Source organism: Dermochelys coriacea, chromosome 2 (genome assembly GCF_009764565.3).
Source record: "Dermochelys coriacea isolate rDerCor1 chromosome 2, rDerCor1.pri.v4, whole genome shotgun sequence".
In the NCBI taxonomy this organism is placed as follows: Eukaryota; Metazoa; Chordata; order Testudines; family Dermochelyidae; genus Dermochelys; species Dermochelys coriacea.
In genome coordinates, this window is record NC_050069.1 from 65,805,656 (window position 1) to 65,824,355 (window position 18,700).

Here is an 18,700-nt window from a genome sequence, read left to right on the forward strand (position 1 = left end):
CAAGGCTGTTACAGATTTTTCATAAACCATGTAGAGACTGGCTCAGAGGTAGTCTGACATGAGTTTCTGCCGGCATGGTAGTGTGTGTTGTGGTCTTTTTTTTTTTAGTGTGTGTGTGTGTGGGGGGGGGGGGTGTCTGATGAATCCCTGTCTGGAGAAATTGTGCTTTCTTACTGTAACCCACACATCTACTGGGTGTGGTGTTCTGAGAGAGAGAAAGTGCTCTATAGCCTTAGCTAACAGCCAGTTGGCTTTTGGCTCATGCACTAAGTTCCAGAGGTCCCAAGTTCAATCTCACGCACCGCTGACCAGGGTCTATCGGTGTTACAAGTGGGGGCTCGTCTGGGATTTCAACTGGGAAGTGTCTGAAGCTCGGGGTGTGCTTCCTCAGCTAGGGGATGTATGTAACCCCCCCACCTACTGGGTGTGGTGCTCAGTCTAGTGGCACTGAGAGCACAGAGAGATTAATGAGTCTGCTCTATAGCCTTAGCTAATAGCCAGTTGGCTTTTAGTTCATGCAGTAGAGGCTCTAAGGTAGGTAGAGGCACTAAGTTCCAGAGGTCCCGGTTCGATCCCGACTGCTGACGACTGGGGTCTGTCGGTGTTACGCTACCAATACAGAAAATGCCAGTAGCTAACACAATTTGACTCTGTGTTTGGTCACAATAAATACCCCTTTTTTTAAGGTAACTTTCTCTGTCTGTCCTTTAAAATATGAAGATATGTAACTTTCTTTTGCCAGTATTAACAAATAATTTAGTTTAGCATAGCAAATGTGTTTTAGTACCTAAGGGAGACAGAACTTCATCTCTATTATTTGCCTCTTTTATATTTGTATTCATTACAGTAACTGAAGTATGAAGAGTAGTTTAGATGAGAGAGTAAAAGATATTTACCAGTCTCTAATCAAGTGTAAATTGATTTGCATGCGGAGATTTAGAAATCTCATATGATACAAGTAAAAAAGGTCCCATGGTTTAATTACTGCAGATTTCTCATGGTTCCGTTGCTGGTGATTTTAGGGTTATTCTTCCATTGTATGTTGTTTTTACATTTAATACAAACTGTGAGATTGGCCTTCTGCTGGATGTTGCTTCTCTTCTGGGAAATGTAGGGGGAAGAGAATATATTTTTCTCTTCCTCCTTAGGACTTGGTATAAACTAGAGCTTGTTAATTAACAAATTCAGTGCTGATTACTAAATATACTATCTGACCATTCAAAATGAAATGACCCACTCAACAAAAAGAAACAGGTTATCCTGTCTATACATACAGTGTGTAAGAAAAGCATTAAGTTTTTTACCTTGCTCAGATGAGAAACTCTGATAAGTGTGGAAAATCTTGATCTAATTGCATAATACTTTTTAAGAAAATACATATTGTAAATAAAACTTAGTTTTATGTCAGTATGGAGGCTACAAGTCTATAATTTAATTTTAAAAAAGTAAAGGTGAAGATGTAAGGGGGGAAGTAAGTGTAAAATGTCTGTCTTGCCTAAATATCTGCATACATGGGCAGAAATGGATTTTGCTATCGATGCAGGGGAAGTGCATATGGTGGGTGGATGAAAAATGACACCATATGAAAGAATGGAAGCTACACAATACCCATTCTGCCATTTCAGAATTGGTGAAGTAGGACTGTTAAATGGAACATTAGGTTACTGCTGACACTTGGTAGTGTAACTTGTGATATGCATGTTGGGGAAGGAAAAACAGTTTCCCCTAGGTCCTGATTTGGGATTATTCTCTTTCACCCCTCCTCCTAACATAGCTGGTTTTCCACAGCTGTTACATACACCTCATTATCACCAAACCAAGCTGTGGCTGGCTTGCATCCAGCTGTCTGCCATCTGGTCCCCCCATTAGGTAGTGGCTTTTCCTTGTGTTTCAAGTACCCTAGCCTTCCATTTCCCCCATCCCTTGTTTTTGATGGAGTTCTGTGAGCATTTTCTGTGCTCCGTTGTCATTTTGGGGAGGAGAGGATAATCTTTTTATAAATTGCTAACTGGGTACATAACATCCGTTCAAATATAGATGGTTCTGATACTTTTAAGGTCTCAGACTTTACTTGCTGCTTTCACTCAGGAGACATTCTTGTTATATCCCCCCTATCCTCCAGAATATATCAAACACTTATCAAACAGTTCTGACTGAAAAGACATTTTGGGTGATTGAGTGTTCCCTCTCCTTCAGATGGGTAAAAATCATTTTTTTAAAAAATGACGATACATTTAAATTAACTATTTGAATTTAAAATATCTTTTTAAAATATATGTACATTTGAAATTGACATCCAGTGTTAAGGCCTAAACTTACTATAATCTATTAAAACAACAAGAAATTAACTGTTAGTCTTTAAGGTGCCACCGGACTCCTTATTGTTTTTGTGGATACAGACTAACACAGCTACCTCCTGATACTTATAATCTATTAAAATTACTTAAATAAATAATATTAACCAGTACATGTTTGCTGCTGCAGTTTCAGACCGCTGAATTGGTGGAAGTCACTGGAAGCAGAGTTTGTTGAAGTGCTAAGCCATTTTTTGACAGCAGTAGCCTCTTCCGCAGGTGCACAGAGATTATTATTTTCATTTCATTGTATTCAGCTGTTCAGTACAGTTCAGTGCCTAGTTCATTGAAAGTTAAGAAACTAATTGGGAGTTGAAAAAGCAGGAAAGCTTGTTTTCCTCTTCCAATTGATGAATAAAATCTTCAGTGTAAAAGGATAAGATCTACTAGTTCTAAAATTGGGAAGGACTTGGTGACCAGAAATAACCAGTTCACTTCAATAAATACTGATACTTCCTTTGTTTAATAAATCAAGTAGTTCAAAATTCAAAATATGTTTTGATAAAAGCTTTTACTTTTGTATCCAGCATATTTAAGGTACGGGTAGTTTTATTTAACTAATAAAAAAACTGTTTTAAATGCCAATTTCCATTCAAATAGAAATTGACACAAGTAATGAGTAAACAGTCATCTAGGAAATAAAAAATTCACCATTTATAACATCAAAAATGTAAATTAAGACTCTGAACAGTTGTATCTTAAGCTATATAATTAGATATAGTGTAACCTTCTGAATAGCAAAAAGTACCAAATTTAGTCCAAAGGCTATATTGAGTTTAAATGAGCATGTTGTAATAGGTTGATTCTCACTGGTTGGAAACTTCCTTTAGGAAAATAAGTACAAATGCAAAACAAGATTAAAATCCATGAGTTTTCATAGACTACATAGAAGGGTGTGATTATCTAGTCCAGTGGTGCCCAAACTTTTCCTCCCGTGCCCCACCCTTACTAGTAAGGGAATGTGTCTATTCTCCCCCTTACTCCCCCCCGGTGCTGGGGGAAGAGCAGTACATCCTCCCTGCTCACCAATGGGGGCTGGCCCGGTCCTATTGCACCCCCTAGGTGAATGCCCCACAGTTTGGGGGCCACCTATCTAGTCTGACTTCCTGTAAAGTAAAAGCCATAGAACTTCCCAAAATAGTTTATATCAAGGTTTTCTATTTTCTGTTTTAAATTAATTCACCATACCCTCTTTGGTGTTATACTATATTTTTTCTTTAATTTCACCGGAGTTCAGTTTATCAGTTATTCAGTGTGAGTTTCTTCTGTTTATTTAAAACTCTGTTAAGTTGATGCAACAGAAGTAGCCATTCAATTCAATATGCTCTATTCACTTGGTGCCTGTAAGTGTCTTTGGGAAGCTTGGTTGCTTAATATTTAATATATTTGATCTGCTTTTGGGGAAACTGAGAGATCCAGGAGGTTTCACAGGCATATTATAATGTCAGTAGGGCCGGCTTGCAGATGTAGGGCCAGATTCTCACCACATGAACTTCAGTTGAGCTGCACATATTTAAACTTGACCAGCTTGCACCAGCTGAAGATCTGGCCCATTATGTGTGGAATCTCTGGAACAGAGAGGTGTGTGTGTTTAGGTGCGGGAAGCCTCTGAACACTGGGAAAGGAGAGGAAGGGGCTTAATACAGGGTTTGGGTATATTGGAGATCTGAGACAGGTATTTCTTATGGATTTTGGAGAATGGAAGCCCAGTGGAAAATCCAGCAAGGCACTACAGCACAATAATACTTCACAGATAGACTTGAATACATTGTGGCAGTCAAAGCCAATGATACATCAGGGTAAACAGAATCATTTCTAATTTTTTTTTTTTAAATGCATGAAACTTCAAGGCCCATTATTGGTAAATTGTGGGGTAGATTATAAACACATTTCATTTAGTTAAAGGCAATAAAATTAATGAAGTTCTTCTGCTTTTAAAAAAAAAAATTTTTTTTAAAGCATGGAAATAGTGAGTTAAGGAAATCTAAACAACCACAGCTTTGTCGCTGTAATTCCATCTATCCTGCGCACACATGCAGGATTCAGCAGATTTAGAATCTGCAAAAACTGTTTTTAATATTGATGATAAAATATATATCTGCATTAGATTGTATCAAATTTGACATTTTGATGAAAGTAATATTCACCGGAGATATGTGGGACCTAAGTTACTATAGACTGTCCATCAAGAAATCCTCCATTATCAAGAATTTAAGACCAAAGGTCCTATCAATTCACCTTCCCCAAAATGACTTGAAAAATTTCAGATTTTGGAATTTTTGTAAACAGTTTAAAACCACTGTGGTCAGGCCTTTGCAAGGATGGGCACTCCTGTTGCTCAATTTCTCAAATTTATGGGGATAAGCTATACTAATATAAGCTCCTGTATACTGGTATAATTGCGCCCACACTAGGGAATTGTATCACTTTATCTATATCTGTTTCTAGACTGATATGATTACAGCAGTGCAAAACTTGTGTGTAACCCAGTTCTCAGGGTCTCCAAACAGTCATGGTATGCAGTTGGTCTGGAGTCGATAGTTATTGTAGTCTGATACTTGCCAGAAACTCATCCGTCTTACATGAAGGGTTCAATGTGGCAAGGATAGAGGGAAGGTTCAGTGTGACAGAGTTAAGCTTTTTCTGTATTTAAACATTTGCCAAACTTCCCCCAGCTTTCTGATTCTTAAAATTGCAGATATTCTTAAATTTTTTTCCTCTTATCTTGTTGTTGTGTGCTTTACATCTTTAAGTTCAGCTTAACATGTGGTTGAAATCCCTTTCTCCCCTGTCCCTTCTTCCCTTCCACCTGTCATTGACTTTTAAAAATATAATATTTGTATATTTGGACATGGCCCTAATTTCCTTTGCAAGTTAAATTCAAAGATCTATTCTGTTTTCAAAGATCTATTCTTCAGATTAGTATTTAAATTTGGTACTCCCTATCTTCTATAGCAAAGTAGTATAGCTCCTGGGAATGATAGCTTTCTCCAAATAAACTACAATGCCACAAAGTTGAATTTTTTTTAGCATGTAGCTTTTTTTTTTAAATTGTGTTTTGGTTGGTCCTTTAATTTAGATTTCCCCTTATTTTTTCAGATACTTAAAGCTTCAAAAAGACTGTTCCTACAGCAGGAGGACCAGCCCTAACCATACGCTACACAAGGGGAGCAGATGGTTGTAATAGATCTCATGATGTAATTACTGAACAGTTCAGGATCTTGGGAAATGAACACTAAAATATTATAAATGGGTTTTAGCCAACTGTCATTTTATTACACTTTTTTTAACGTTTAGATGTTTAAATTTACATTCCTGTCTAACTTTTTTGTCAAGTTTAGTGCATTCATTGGTTTTATTTCTTTCTTCCCTGTTTTTGACAGGCATGTGTGTGACATTCATTTTAGATGTGGTATTCAAGCAATTTGTTAATATTCTATTTATGATGGAGCATCAATTGATTTTTCAGATTTTAATATATATATTTTTGTTGTAGGTACATACAGGAAAACATTGGGAACAGATTGGGCAAACTGTACAAATGTGATCATAAATTTAAAACGTGTTACTACTAATGTAACATGAGCTTAACTGCATTTTTATTGGAAACACTGAGACATGGAGCTGTGAAGTTATGATTTGTATCTGTCTGCACTGATATTATGTTAAGTTACACTACATGAGCTTCAAATCATTTATAATAATTCTACAGTTTATAAAACATACATGTCTAATTCTAAGCAGTATATAGACAGATTATTAAATTACTTTTTCCATAATCCTTTATGTTGAAATTTGAACACGTTACTTTATGCTTATTTGATTTTAAAACTAAGGAACCCGAAGACTTTAAAACAGCCTGGCAGGAAGTCGGGGTGTATATCGACACATAGGTATGTAATTGGAATCAGTTTGGGCTTAGTAAGGCATACTTTATATTGGCCAGAGCACTGACTATCACAGCTGTAATTTATGTATTGTGATACTCAATAAACTATTCAGAGAAGGAAAAACAACAGATATGCATAAACTACATAAATTTAAAAGCTGACTTTGTCAGATATTTACCTAAAAATGAGGTTTAAAAATTTAAATACTGTAAATATAAAAACAGTTTTAATGACTCAACTCCATTTAATCTATATTTTGAATGACTGAGAATTTTAATAAAGCTGATGTGTTGTCTACTTGTTGCATGCTGCTGTTCCACAACTGTAGAGACATCTTTTCATTCTTGGGCTTTTTGTTGTTCCTTTTTGGCTCAGGAATAGTTGCTGTGATTAAAATATTTTAAAGTCTGATATGGGAACTAGAAAAAATAAAATACCTTATTTTAAAATAGAGTATCAGTAAAATAACATAGGCTGTGTTTTAGATGACAGGGAGATTTTTTTGTTTGTTTGTTTCTTTAACACTGTTTTGAGATTTTTCTGTTACACCCATAGGAAAGGACATATATGCTTGTTTAATGTGTGGGATTCCAATTCACTTTGAGTTCCACGAGCAGAGCAAGTGTAAAATATGCCCCAAAGTGATTTCTTTAAACTTGTCAGGTTAGCAATAATCTTAAACTGTGATGTGGGTTGAGGCGGAGTATGGCATTCTTCTTGGTGTAAAATTCTCAGTGTTTGTGAATTGCAAAGCAATACATTTTACAAAGCCATATTTTGTAGGGAGCTTGGAAGTAAAATTTAAGACTTGTGAAAGAAAAGAACATAAACTTTTCTTCATTTTTGTGTAATATGACAGTCTGTTTATAGAATTATGGGACTATGAGGATGTTATGCTGTGATCAAATTTTAAACACTTTGTAATTAAGTGTGTGATATTTTTTTTATGAGCTTCTTGTTTACAAAAGTGTGCCAAGCTGGGAATGGTCAAGGGGATCTTTAATTAAAAAAAAAAAAAGAAAGAAAAGAAAAAAGGAAAAAAAGAAAGTGTATTTCTTCTGTTTTAATTTTATCTGCAATAAAACACAGAAGAATATCTTTGCTTTGGTGGCGTCTTTATTTTGTACTCTTAAGTGCAGAAATCTAGTATCTGTATTAATAAAGGTTTTTCAGTACCTACTTATCTCATCTACTAATTAATATCACCAATCTGTCATCCTATAGTTCTTTGTCAACATTTAATATGCAAGGAGGACAAAATTCGAACAGGACATAAACTTTATTTTGGTTGTGGGGGAGGGGAGATGAGGCAGTGGCAATGGGTTGAGGACATTATCTACTAGAACGTTGCTGCATGTTTACTCCGCTTATGAAGCTTGTCAGTCCAGTTCTAAAGCCAATTACGTGGTTGGCCAAAATTTGGTCCGGGGTGTATATTTTTTTTCTTTGTGACTTGGAAGGAATGACATTTTACTCACTGAAATACACGATTGGGAAAAAGGTCACACATTCAGTGTAAATTTTTTGGAGGAAAATTGTGCCAGTGGTCCATATTGTGATTTAGAAGTGTAAAGTGGATGCCTACACAGTTTAAAGCAGACATTAAAAGGTCTGGTACACCTCCTTGATTCTCTGACAATCCTGTGGTCTAATGTAGACTGAAACGTAGTTGGGCAAAGGGTTCCAAGCAAGGCACATCCCCACCCTTCCCTGTACTTTTCCATGCCTGCCCTGTTGTGCCCTCAGGAGACCACGGATTCTTACACTCTGCTGTCTTTTTCAGTGGTATTGGAAAACACACCAGTTCGGGAAAATAATACATAAATATCATGAAATGGGTCACTGTTTAACAACTAAAATATATTAAAGTTGAAAATATATTACCACTTCAGTTGCCTCTGCACGTTAGGTAAATACAACATGTATACTACCATAAGGTAGGTGTATAACTGGTTGAAAAACTGTTCCCAGAGAGTAAGTAATTAGCAGTGGTTCACAGTCAAGCTGGAAGAGCGTATCGAGTTGGGTCCCACAGGAATCAGTTCTGGGTCCGGTTCTGTTCAATATCTTCATTGATGATTTAGATAATGGCATAGAGAGCATACTTAAAAAGTTTGCCAAGCTGTGAAAGGTTTCAAGTGCTTTGGAAGATTAAAATTCAAAATTATCTAGACAAACTGGAGAAATGGTCTGAAGTAAATAGGATGAAATTCAATAAGGACAAATGCAAAGTACTCCACTTAGGAAGGAACAATCAGTTGCACACATACAAAATGGGAAATGACTGCCTAGGAAGGAGTACTATAGCAAGGGGTTATAGTGGATCACAAGCTAAATATGAGTCAACAGTGTAATACTGTTGCAAAAAAAGCAAACATCATTCTGAAATGTATTAGCAGGAGTGTTGTAAGCAAGACGCGAGAAGTAATTCTTCAGTTCTACTCCATGGTAATTGGAGGGAGAGTTCAAACAGCCAGATTTTTAAGAGCAGGTTGGACAAACACCTGTCAGGGATGGTGTAGATAATACTTAGTCCTGCCATGAGTGCAGGGGACTAGGCTAGATGACCTCTCAATGTCCCTTCCAGTCCTGTGATTCTATGATTCCCACTAATCAGAGATGAGCTAGTGGTTATGATATAACTCTTGTAAATAGGAAATTCTGGGATATACTGCAGATATAAATCAAATATTTACGGCAACGTATGTTTTGTAAAATTTGATATAAAACTGAAGTAATTTAGGTATTTGTAAAACAGTATAAATATAAAATAAAACTAAGTAACCACAAACACAAATTGTATATTAGAGTTGATGTGTGTATGGGTATAGTATGTATTAATTATATATGGTTGTATGTTTAATGTGTATCTGCAAGATGCTGCATATATTCTAAGCATGAAACAGGTCATTTTTCTAATATGTAAAATATATTTTCAATTTTGAAAATACTGTTTTTAATGCTACATGAAAAGTAAATGTTTCTTTGTGGCAACACATGTTTTTTGGTTGGTTTTTTTTCATGGGGGAGCACTTTGCTTTACATTTGCACAACTACTTGCTGGCTGCTGAGAGCTGCTCTAGTTAGCACAATCAGCTGAATGCAAGTTTACCCAGATGTTTCGCATTAGAATCACAGCAGTGTAATTTTTCAATAACTACAGCCTCCTATTGCTCCAGAAATGTTCACTTTTGCACGTTGGTCAGAGTGAATGATGACACTCAGGTTATAAGACAGAATGACGGAGGATGGAGGTATTTTGTATGAGGGCGAAAAACAGGGGAAAGGGTTGGTGGGCCTGAAAGGAGCTTGGTCTGGGTCCTGCTAAGTTTAAGACGCTGGCAAGACACTTGCACAGAGATGTCTAATTTCTACTGGAGGAAGACAGTTGTTTACAATGTTGTTGTAGGTGTTTTGGACCCAGGATATGAGAGACAAGATGTGTGAGTTATTTTATTGGACCAACTCCTGTTGATGAAAAAAACGCTTTCTAGCACCACGGATCTCTTTTTTTTTTTTTTTCAGGAGGGAGAAAGTCAGATTTGTAAGTCTTTACCATGAAGATGTTAGTTAAAACCATGTGTGCAGATAAGATCACCTAGACATAAGTAGTGAGGGCAGCAGTACTCGCTGACCAAGATGCAGAGAGGAACACTCAGCCAAGTAGGCAGAGAATCAGGTAAGATGGGGAACCAAACGTTAAGGGAGTACAAAATTAAAGGAGGGTACGATCAATGTCAAAAGTAGCTCAAAAGATCAGGGAGAATGAGGATGGAAGAGACGCCCTAAGGACTGCTCAAGAAAAGGTAATTAGAGTCTTTGAGAGCAAATGCAGCTGAGAGGGCAGAAGCCAGATCGGAGAGAATTTAGAATGAAGCTAGAGAAGGGGAACTTGAGGCAGTAGTTATAGATGGCACATTCAGTGAACTTGGAGAGGAAGTGAAGAGGGTAAATTGGGTGAGACTATACCGTACTTTTTACTGAGAGAGGAAAGAACCTGTAGAAATAAGTTGTGAATGGTAAGGGAAGGCAGGAGAGGGGAAGAGCTTACAGAAGTGAGTGGAAGGTGTTGGTGATGGGGGAAAGGATAGAGAGGAGTGGGAAGTTAAAATAGTTCACTACTTCATGATTTACTACACAGTCCTTCTGTATGCTCTGTGGATGGGGTTGAGTGACAGTGAATTCCACACGATCATAGAAATCAAAAACTCAAGATGTATCACTTTGTCTCTGTCAGCTAGAGACTGGGTTGTAGGTCTCTCTAAAATATCATTCCATGAAAACACTGAAACGAACTTAGAAAAAAATGTTTTTATTACAATTACACATGCAAATAACGTAATTATGCAAACAGGTGACAACTACATTTGTTCATGTACAATCCTAAATCATAGTAAATGTATTCCCTATCCAAGCGGGCCTATAGCTTTTGAATATATCAACCTATGAATCTTTCCCATTTCTAATTAATATAACTTGTAGTTTAAAGTTTATATTTAATTATGGAGGCAAATAATTCTCTCACACCACCATGTTTATTTAATTCACTATTTTGTAACTTGGTTGATGCATTACAGGACACAAGTCAATATTAAGGGAAATCCAGAGAATTTAGCAATCTAGGCATATTGAAGTAGCAGTAGTCACTGTTGACTGTAAAGATTTTACATGCTGCCGATCATTCCAGGATAGAATTTCTAGGATGTCTGGTAAAAATCAGGCAATTTTAAAGATTTAGTGTGTTGAAAACGTCGCTGTAGTTTATTTTTATTCCTTTTTTCATCAGATCTCCAAAATGTCTAGGCTTGGGAATTTCTAATTTGTTTTGTTTTTGTAGCCCTTGCTGAGGAGAATTCTTTTTTAGTATTTTAATTAGTGTGTAGGTTAATGAGAGAAATTCTATGAAAACTATAAACATAGAGATATTAGGTAGATTGCATTCATACATACTTTCAGGATGGGCTGTTTTCTCAGCTTTATACTGACAAACAAAACATTTCCTATCTGAAGTAGTAAATAGGTAAATTAATATATATCACAGGTAAAATATTCACAAACATCTAAATGACTCAGAAGCCTAAGTTCCATTTTTCAAAACTGACTTTGGCACCAAGGATCCTAAATCTGACTGAAAGTTAATGAGATTTAAACACATTTGAAATTTTACTCCTATTGTCAAGCATAAGTGAATAGGTAAAATTAAGAAAAGTAAACTGAACCCATAGGTACAAAGTTAATCAAACATTTAGTGGCTGAAGAACCTAGAAGAATTATGTATAATTGTGTGTGTGTGTGTGTGTGTGTGTGTGTGTGTGTGTGTGAGATTCATATACATGTGGGACGGGGGTCAGACTTTCTTATTTGGAAAAGATTGCTGTTGGTTCTAAAACATTTCATGCAGCATTATCCCCATCCTATGTTAGAAAATAAGCTATAATTGAACTATAAAGTACCCAAGCCATGAAGTCCTACAAAAAGTTTTTACGTTAACTGTCTCTTTTCCATAGGTATTGATTTACTGGTAGTGTGTTTTGTACTGTTCTTCGCTAAAATGCTTATGCTATTTTATTTTTAATCTTCCAGGAAAAAGTAAAGAAACTGAACAGGAACAAAAAGAAAAAGGTAAATGTGTATTCTCTTAAGGATGAGAAAGTTGTATTACATTGAAGACCTAAGTTACATCTTCTAGAAAGTGTGATTTTCATTAAATAGATAATTTGGAGTTAAATAAGCATAAAGTGTATTTGCTTTTGCGAGATAATGTATGTGTAATATTAAAGGAGCTGAGAGCTGTGTTCTGTGTCATAAAGTCCCACCAATTTGTTCCCATGCACATGATACAGAAGATGGAATTAGCTAATCACTAGTAGTCCCCCTTGACAAAGCTTGAAGCACACTAGCAGAGTCGCATGGGGGGAGCTTCTGCTTCAGCCCATTCCATGTTTGTTCTATGGATAAGCAAACTATCAGGCACAATTAAAACTACCATGTTCTTATAACATCATTGAGCAAGCCCCTTTGTCCTCCTGGGAGTACATTATGTATTCTGTATATGGCATGTATTTTCTAGAAGTAGTATTTTTGAAGTGTTTCAGGGAGCTTTGAAAATAAGGACTGGAACAGGAACAATCTTTGTTCTGTGTTTGTACAGTGCTTAACACAACAGGGTCCTGGTCCATGATCGTGGTTCCTGGCTGCTACCATCATATGTATAAATTATTATTATTTTGACTACAGATTTTTGAGGACAAATTAAAAACCAAATTCAACACACTACCTAAAATAGCATTTCCATATCTGAATATGTACGGAAGTATTAAGCTTAAAGTATTTCTTTGTGCCATAGAAAGCAAGGAATTTCCTCCTTCCATTTCCAAACTCCCATTTCTAACCCTTAAAGGTCACAACATTGTCCCTTAAATTTGTATCTGATCTGGGATTGAATATCTCTCATCCTGAGCCTCAGACCAGTGAAACTGGGGGGAGCAAAAGTTCCCCATTTAAGTTGTAAAGAAGGAAATATTTTGGTGATAGACTGATTTAAAGTTATTTGAAGCTGTGTACAAATTTGTAATATTATAATTGGTCCTAAGGAGATGAATTACTAGACAGAGTGGAAGTGAGGCTGGCAAAGATATATGCTAATAAAAGCTTTGATCATTTGGCGGCTCTCTCATATGGGTCACCACCACACATACAGTATATACCTATCCATGAATCTAAAATCCTTTTATAGTAACTCTAGATAATGCATCCGATGAAGTGAGCTGTAGCTCACGAAAGCTTATGCTCAAATTTTAGTCTCTAAGGTGCCACAATTACTCCTTTTTTCTAGATATTTGTGCGGCAACATAGAACACAGTTAAAGCATGGCTGCCTTGGTTAGTACAATAAAAATCTAGTATGAACTAAATATACTTAACATCCTGTACTTGCGTTCAATCCAGAAAAGTGTATATATTGTTTGGAAAAAATGGTGTATGCATTAAATGGACACCAGATGGCACTAAAAACAGTTCTCATTCTACTTTAGTGTTTGCCTGAAAACAGTACATACATGAGTCACGTTATGATAAGAAGGTATCTGCTACTTTAGCACCACGGTTCCTCCATATGTGGCTGCATCCCCTGTGGTCAGACAGTGCACACCGAGTAGTACTGACTACTCTGGGGAGCTCCTTCACTAGGAGGCATCAGGGGCTTCAGGGTTTCTGTTCTTCCTTGGTGGAACCATAATCTTTGTTTCCTGGCTTCTGAGTCCTTAGCCATGGAACTAAAATGTTCTTTTAGCATAACGGGTTTTTGATAGCATTTCTAGGACTTTTCCCTCCTAACTTTTTTTAAAAAGTATTTATGTATGTACTGCATGCATGTATGTAATTATGTATGTATTTAGTCGTGTAGTATTCTTGTATGTAGTTATGTATGTATTTAGTCATGTATGTATGCGTGAAATATTTCTTTTTTTAATAAATCACTTGGTTTACTTGAGAATTAAACTTGGAGATTCTTAAAATAAGTGCTAGGATGTAAACAGTTGCAGGGGGATAGGCTCAGCAGAAAATATGTTACTCTAATAAGCTTAAATACTTGACATTTATTAAAAATGTTCTAGGTAAATTTAATTAAACCATAGAATGAAATAATAAGAAATAGCATCAGGTGCCCACTTTTATAGAGATCACATTTCAATCAGGACAAAAGCAAGGATAAAAAAAAACCCCATCACCATCCTCATTCAAAAATGGAAGTACATATAAAACTATAACTTCAAGATTACTCTAAATATTCTCACTTATGGGTAATGCATTGATTGGTGCAGCGTAACGGTAGAACTTTCTCCAGGCAGTGCATGCTAGAATGCACATGAGCACCCTCTACCTCTCCCCTAAGGATCTCCAAATGATCTGAGGGTGAGGCTATCTGTATACGGGGATGCTGCACCCTCTACTTTTTCAGTTCCTTCCAAATGATTGCGCCAGATGGAAGTGATCTGTTCTGGTCCATCAGATCAGCGGGTTTTCTCTTATATTAGCAACTTTAGAGAGTTGTAGTTGTTAGTTTTTAGTGTTACTTTAGTTTGAGTTTGTAGTTATACTTAGCTGAGTTTGGTTTCAGGTTCAGTTCCGTGTGATGGTGGACCTAAGGAAAAAAAGCCCAGTTTTAAGAGAGGCACTTCAAGCCCACCCACATTCCTGGCATCGCTCGAACATTTTGGGTGTCTTAATTGCCTCAAAGAAGGTCACTGTCACTCTGTCAGACTTTCACTCCCAGAGCATGTAAGGAGAGGCAGAATAGACTTCAGGTGCTTCTGCTTAAGAAAGTTCTTGTTGCTAAGCTGTTGGGTTCTACGAGAGTGTCAGATCTGAAGACTAAGAGGCTTGTTTTGGTTCCAACTGCTTTGTCTGGTAAGGCTAAGGTGCTTAAACGATCCTGGGGATGTGCTCGGCTCTTGTTCCTGTTTCGTCAGATCCTCCTATTAAGGTTGCTGAGGTGTCCGAAGGCACTGTCAGTTCAGTTGGTGGCAAAGAACCTTAAGATTAAACTCTTGGTTTCAGCTGTGTTGGTTCAGAAGAAGGCAGTGAGAGAGAAAATGGCCATTAAACCTGTATTTAATTAAAATTTTTAAAATCCATCTTTTTTTTTTTAAATCATTGACAGGTAAGCCCTTTTTATCAACAATTGGAGGATTGTTACATGGGACAAGTGGGTCCTAGAAATAACGTAAGTGAGGGTATGGAAGACAAATCAGGCTCCTGAAAGGGGAACAGTAGTCTGGAAAGGTTGAGAGCCACTGGGATATAGTAGATCTGCACATACTGTTTCCAGAGGGGTAAACTGCACATCATTGAATGTTACAAGTTAACAGCCATTCCTGAGCCTATTGTTGTGAGGTCTCTTTCCACTAAGGCAGTGGCATCATCATCATCATCATTGTCTATTTGTTTGTATTAAATGAGTTCCTGTCAGGGAAATCTGTAAAGCTGCTTCTTGGAAGTCACTCTATAAATTTGGCAAATGTTATGCTTTGGATTTGGCTGCAAGAGCAGATGCTGGATTTGGTAGAGTGGTGCTTCAATCATTATTAAATTGAGACTCTGTTCTCTCCTTCTGAGTTTTTTCTGCACTGTTTGCCAAACTACCTATAGGTGGGCATATGCAGAGCCACTCGAAGAATGAAGGTTGGTTACTTGTAACTGGAGTTCTTCAAGATGACTTTGCATATTCACACTTCCCTCCCACCTTTCCCTTTTTCTCAAAGTCCTATTTTGGTTTCTGTGGGTCAGAGGTGGAAGGAACTGAGGCTGTAGAAGGCACATCTCTCCTTTTATATAGCCGTGCCTTCAGAATATTCAGCAACGATGAGGGGAGAGGTAGGAGGGGATGCACGTTCACTCTAACAGGCACTGTTTGGAGCAGGTTTTACAGTTGGGCTGTACTAGCCAGCGCATTACCCATAAGTGTGACTATTTAGTCACCCTGAACTCTGGTTACAAGTAACTAACCTTCATTTGTGCAGCAGTGTCATTTAACAGAAATAATATTAGGTACCACTGGATGCTCTATCCGTGTACTTTGCATGCACCAGAGGATGAATCCCTCTTAGGAACTGTACAGTTTTTACCCCACAAAAGATGAAGCAAAGTTTTCCCCACAGCTGAACTGACTTAAAGCTGCTGCTTAAGGAGGAGCCTTCCTGCTGCTTAGGGAGGAGCCTCCCTACAAACAGTAGCTCAGCCCTCAGAATTAAAAATGTCTCTACATAAATCCACCTTCCTTTTGGGGCATCCAGATGCTAATGTCTATGTTAGGGGGCTTTCTCTTCACACTCTCCCCTGGTTCTTGTCCTGCAGACAGAAAGCAGAAGACCAGAAGTCCTAAGTGCAGGCAATGTGATGTTTATTGGGGTTAGTTTCCAGCAAGCATATGTCCCATAACTCTGACACAGCAAAGCCCAGTGTCCCGTCCCTCCACACCACCTCAGCAGGAATAATTATACCTGAAATGCATGCCCACAATCCCACCCCTTACAACTTATGGCCATGTTCCGTTTTGGGCGGGGAGGGGGACGTGGGTCTGGGATCTTCGTCCCATCTCTTTTATACCCCATGGGAGGGGTAAGGTGAGGTTGTGCTATGATCAGGAACAGGCCTTTCTTTGGTCTTTTAGTGTTTTATACCTCCCCCCCCAGTCCTCTTTGCACCTCTCGGTCTGGTTACTTGATCTTGCCTTGAGATAGGGGTTGAGGCAATCTTAAAATGTTCACTCCAGTAACACTTTAACTGCTTTTATCTGTTCCCATTGTACTAACAAACCTATCTGGCTAGGGAGAAGGAACATACACAGTGTCTTTGTCCTTTGTTTACACACATCAGTTGTAATGTACGTGTATCAACAAATCCAACAGGCAAGCGAAACTCAAAATACTATGGTTTCAGAGTAGCAGCCGTGTTAGTCTGTATTCGCAAAAAGAAAAGGAGTACTTGTGGCACCTTAGAGACTAACAAATTTATTAGAGCATAAGCTTTCGTGAGCTACAGCTCACTTCATCGGATGCATTTGGTGGAAAAAACAAAATACTATCTCAGGCAAAAATACAGGCCTGAATCCTACATTGGCACTAGCACTCCTAACAGACTGCACCCTTTTTCCTATTGCTGTTAATAGTTAACTCACGATCACCCATTTCTTCTCCTCCTGGACATACGGTACCTTTTGAATGATGATCTCCGGACCATAGCACTATCTGGGTCTTCCCCTTCCCTTGGATAGACCCCTTATTTTTAAGAGAGGTCCCGTTGCTGCTTTGTCTTGGAACTTCATCATAGTCCCATGAGTCCCAGAGTGACACTGGCTCTTTAAGAAGGAGCAAGCAGGACCAGTGCACCTGTGCCTCGTCAGCTGATCCCAATTAGATTTAAAAGAGGCAGGTGGGCCTAGAAGGGGAGAGAGCCTGGGTGAGTCAGACTAGGCAGCTGCAAGAAGCAGCAGCGGCAGCAAGACTGCCAGAGTGTTACGAACTGGGATGTAGGCAGTCAGACCTAGTGCTTGGATCCAGAGCCAGGAGTCCAGGCAGGGCTGGAGCAGACTGGGGCAGGGCAGGGCAGAAGCAAGACTGGAGCAGGACTGATGAAAGTTTGTGATTTGAGGCAGAATCAGGACTGTGAACAAAATAGGCATAGGAGCGATCCCAGCTGCAGGCATAAAACATTGAGCAGCCAGAGATTAGCTGTTGCTGTTGTACTTGAGAACAGACCTGCTGACTTCCTTGGCCAATCAGGCAGAGTCAATCAGGTGGCCCTGCTGTGCTCATAGGCTGCCTGGAGACTGTGCAGATGCAGATGCAAGGCCTCATTCCTGACAGAGTCCCCTGGGAAAAGAAGGCAGTGAGATCCTGATAGGTAATGTGGGTAAGACCCCTGGGATGAGCTGAAGAACTGTTTTTTGTTGTTTGTTGTGTTTACGTTTTAGACAATAAAACAACCTAAAAGAGACTGAATGTGGCACTTGGTTTTTTGGGGAGATTGGCCTGGGGAGAAGGCCTGCCTCGTTACACCATGGTTTTAGATCCATGGTTCCTAGTTCTGACCTGGCTCCTTTACCAAATTATTCAGGTTCCACAGCTCTCAGCCTGTGGGGCTGAGAAATGGCATCAGGATATCCCTTCTAACCAATGCAAAGGGTGAAACCTGCGGCCATCCTCCTACCTTTAATTGTATACCCCTGGGCTTATTTCCTGGACTACTCCATATTTGCCTGTTCTTGTAGGCTCTAACTTCTTCATAATTAGAGTCCATCCACCCAAAGCTAAAACTTTTAGCAGGGCCCATTCTCCCCAAAACCAAAACAGCCTGTCCCTGGGTTATCGCTCTTCAGTCTCCACAGTCCTTCATTCAGACTTCACAATAACCCAGGCCCCAGTAGTTTGTGGCATAGTGTCTTTAACAGACCTTCTCTCCCTGATTCTTCTGGTGCTCAATGCAATCTTGGTTCATATAGGGACAAAGCCATCCTGCGTGCCCCACTTCTTCAATCAAAACATACCATTGGTTGAGCCCGGTGGTGCCTTCTCTTTCGGTGTCAACAATAACTGACTCTTTTGCATCATGGTGCCTCCTCAACAGGCCTCTCCTGCATATTGGACATTTCCAAAAACTGGAGCTGGCATTCCCAAAGTTCTGGCTGCCCCTCCATATGCTCTTCAGCATATTCATAAATGATCTGGAAAATGGGATGAACAGTGAAGTAGCAAAATTTGCAGACAATATAAGATTACTCTAGACAGTTAAGTACAAAGCTTGGCCACAAAGTTACAAAGAGATCTCACAAAACTCTGTGACTGGGAGACAAAATGGCAGGTGACAATCCGTGTTAATAAGTGCAAAGTAATTCACACAGGAAAACATCCCAACTATCCAGACTAAATGATGGGGTTTAAATTTGCTATTACCACTC

The 18,700-nt window shown here is 38.5% G+C and overlaps 1 protein-coding gene across 15 annotated transcripts in view; it reads left to right on the top strand.

The window, feature by feature from the left end:
* LOC119852194 (aspartyl/asparaginyl beta-hydroxylase) overlaps positions 1 to 18,700 on the top strand; it is a 203,764-nt gene that overhangs the window by 103,267 nt on the left and 81,797 nt on the right. For all 15 annotated transcript variants that reach the window (XM_038393240.2, XM_038393239.2, XM_038393232.2 and 12 more), the window contains one exon: positions 11,828 to 11,866. In XM_038393240.2, the coding sequence (XP_038249168.1) occupies positions 11,828 to 11,866 (39 nt within the window). The remainder of the gene's footprint in view (positions 1 to 11,827; positions 11,867 to 18,700) is intronic.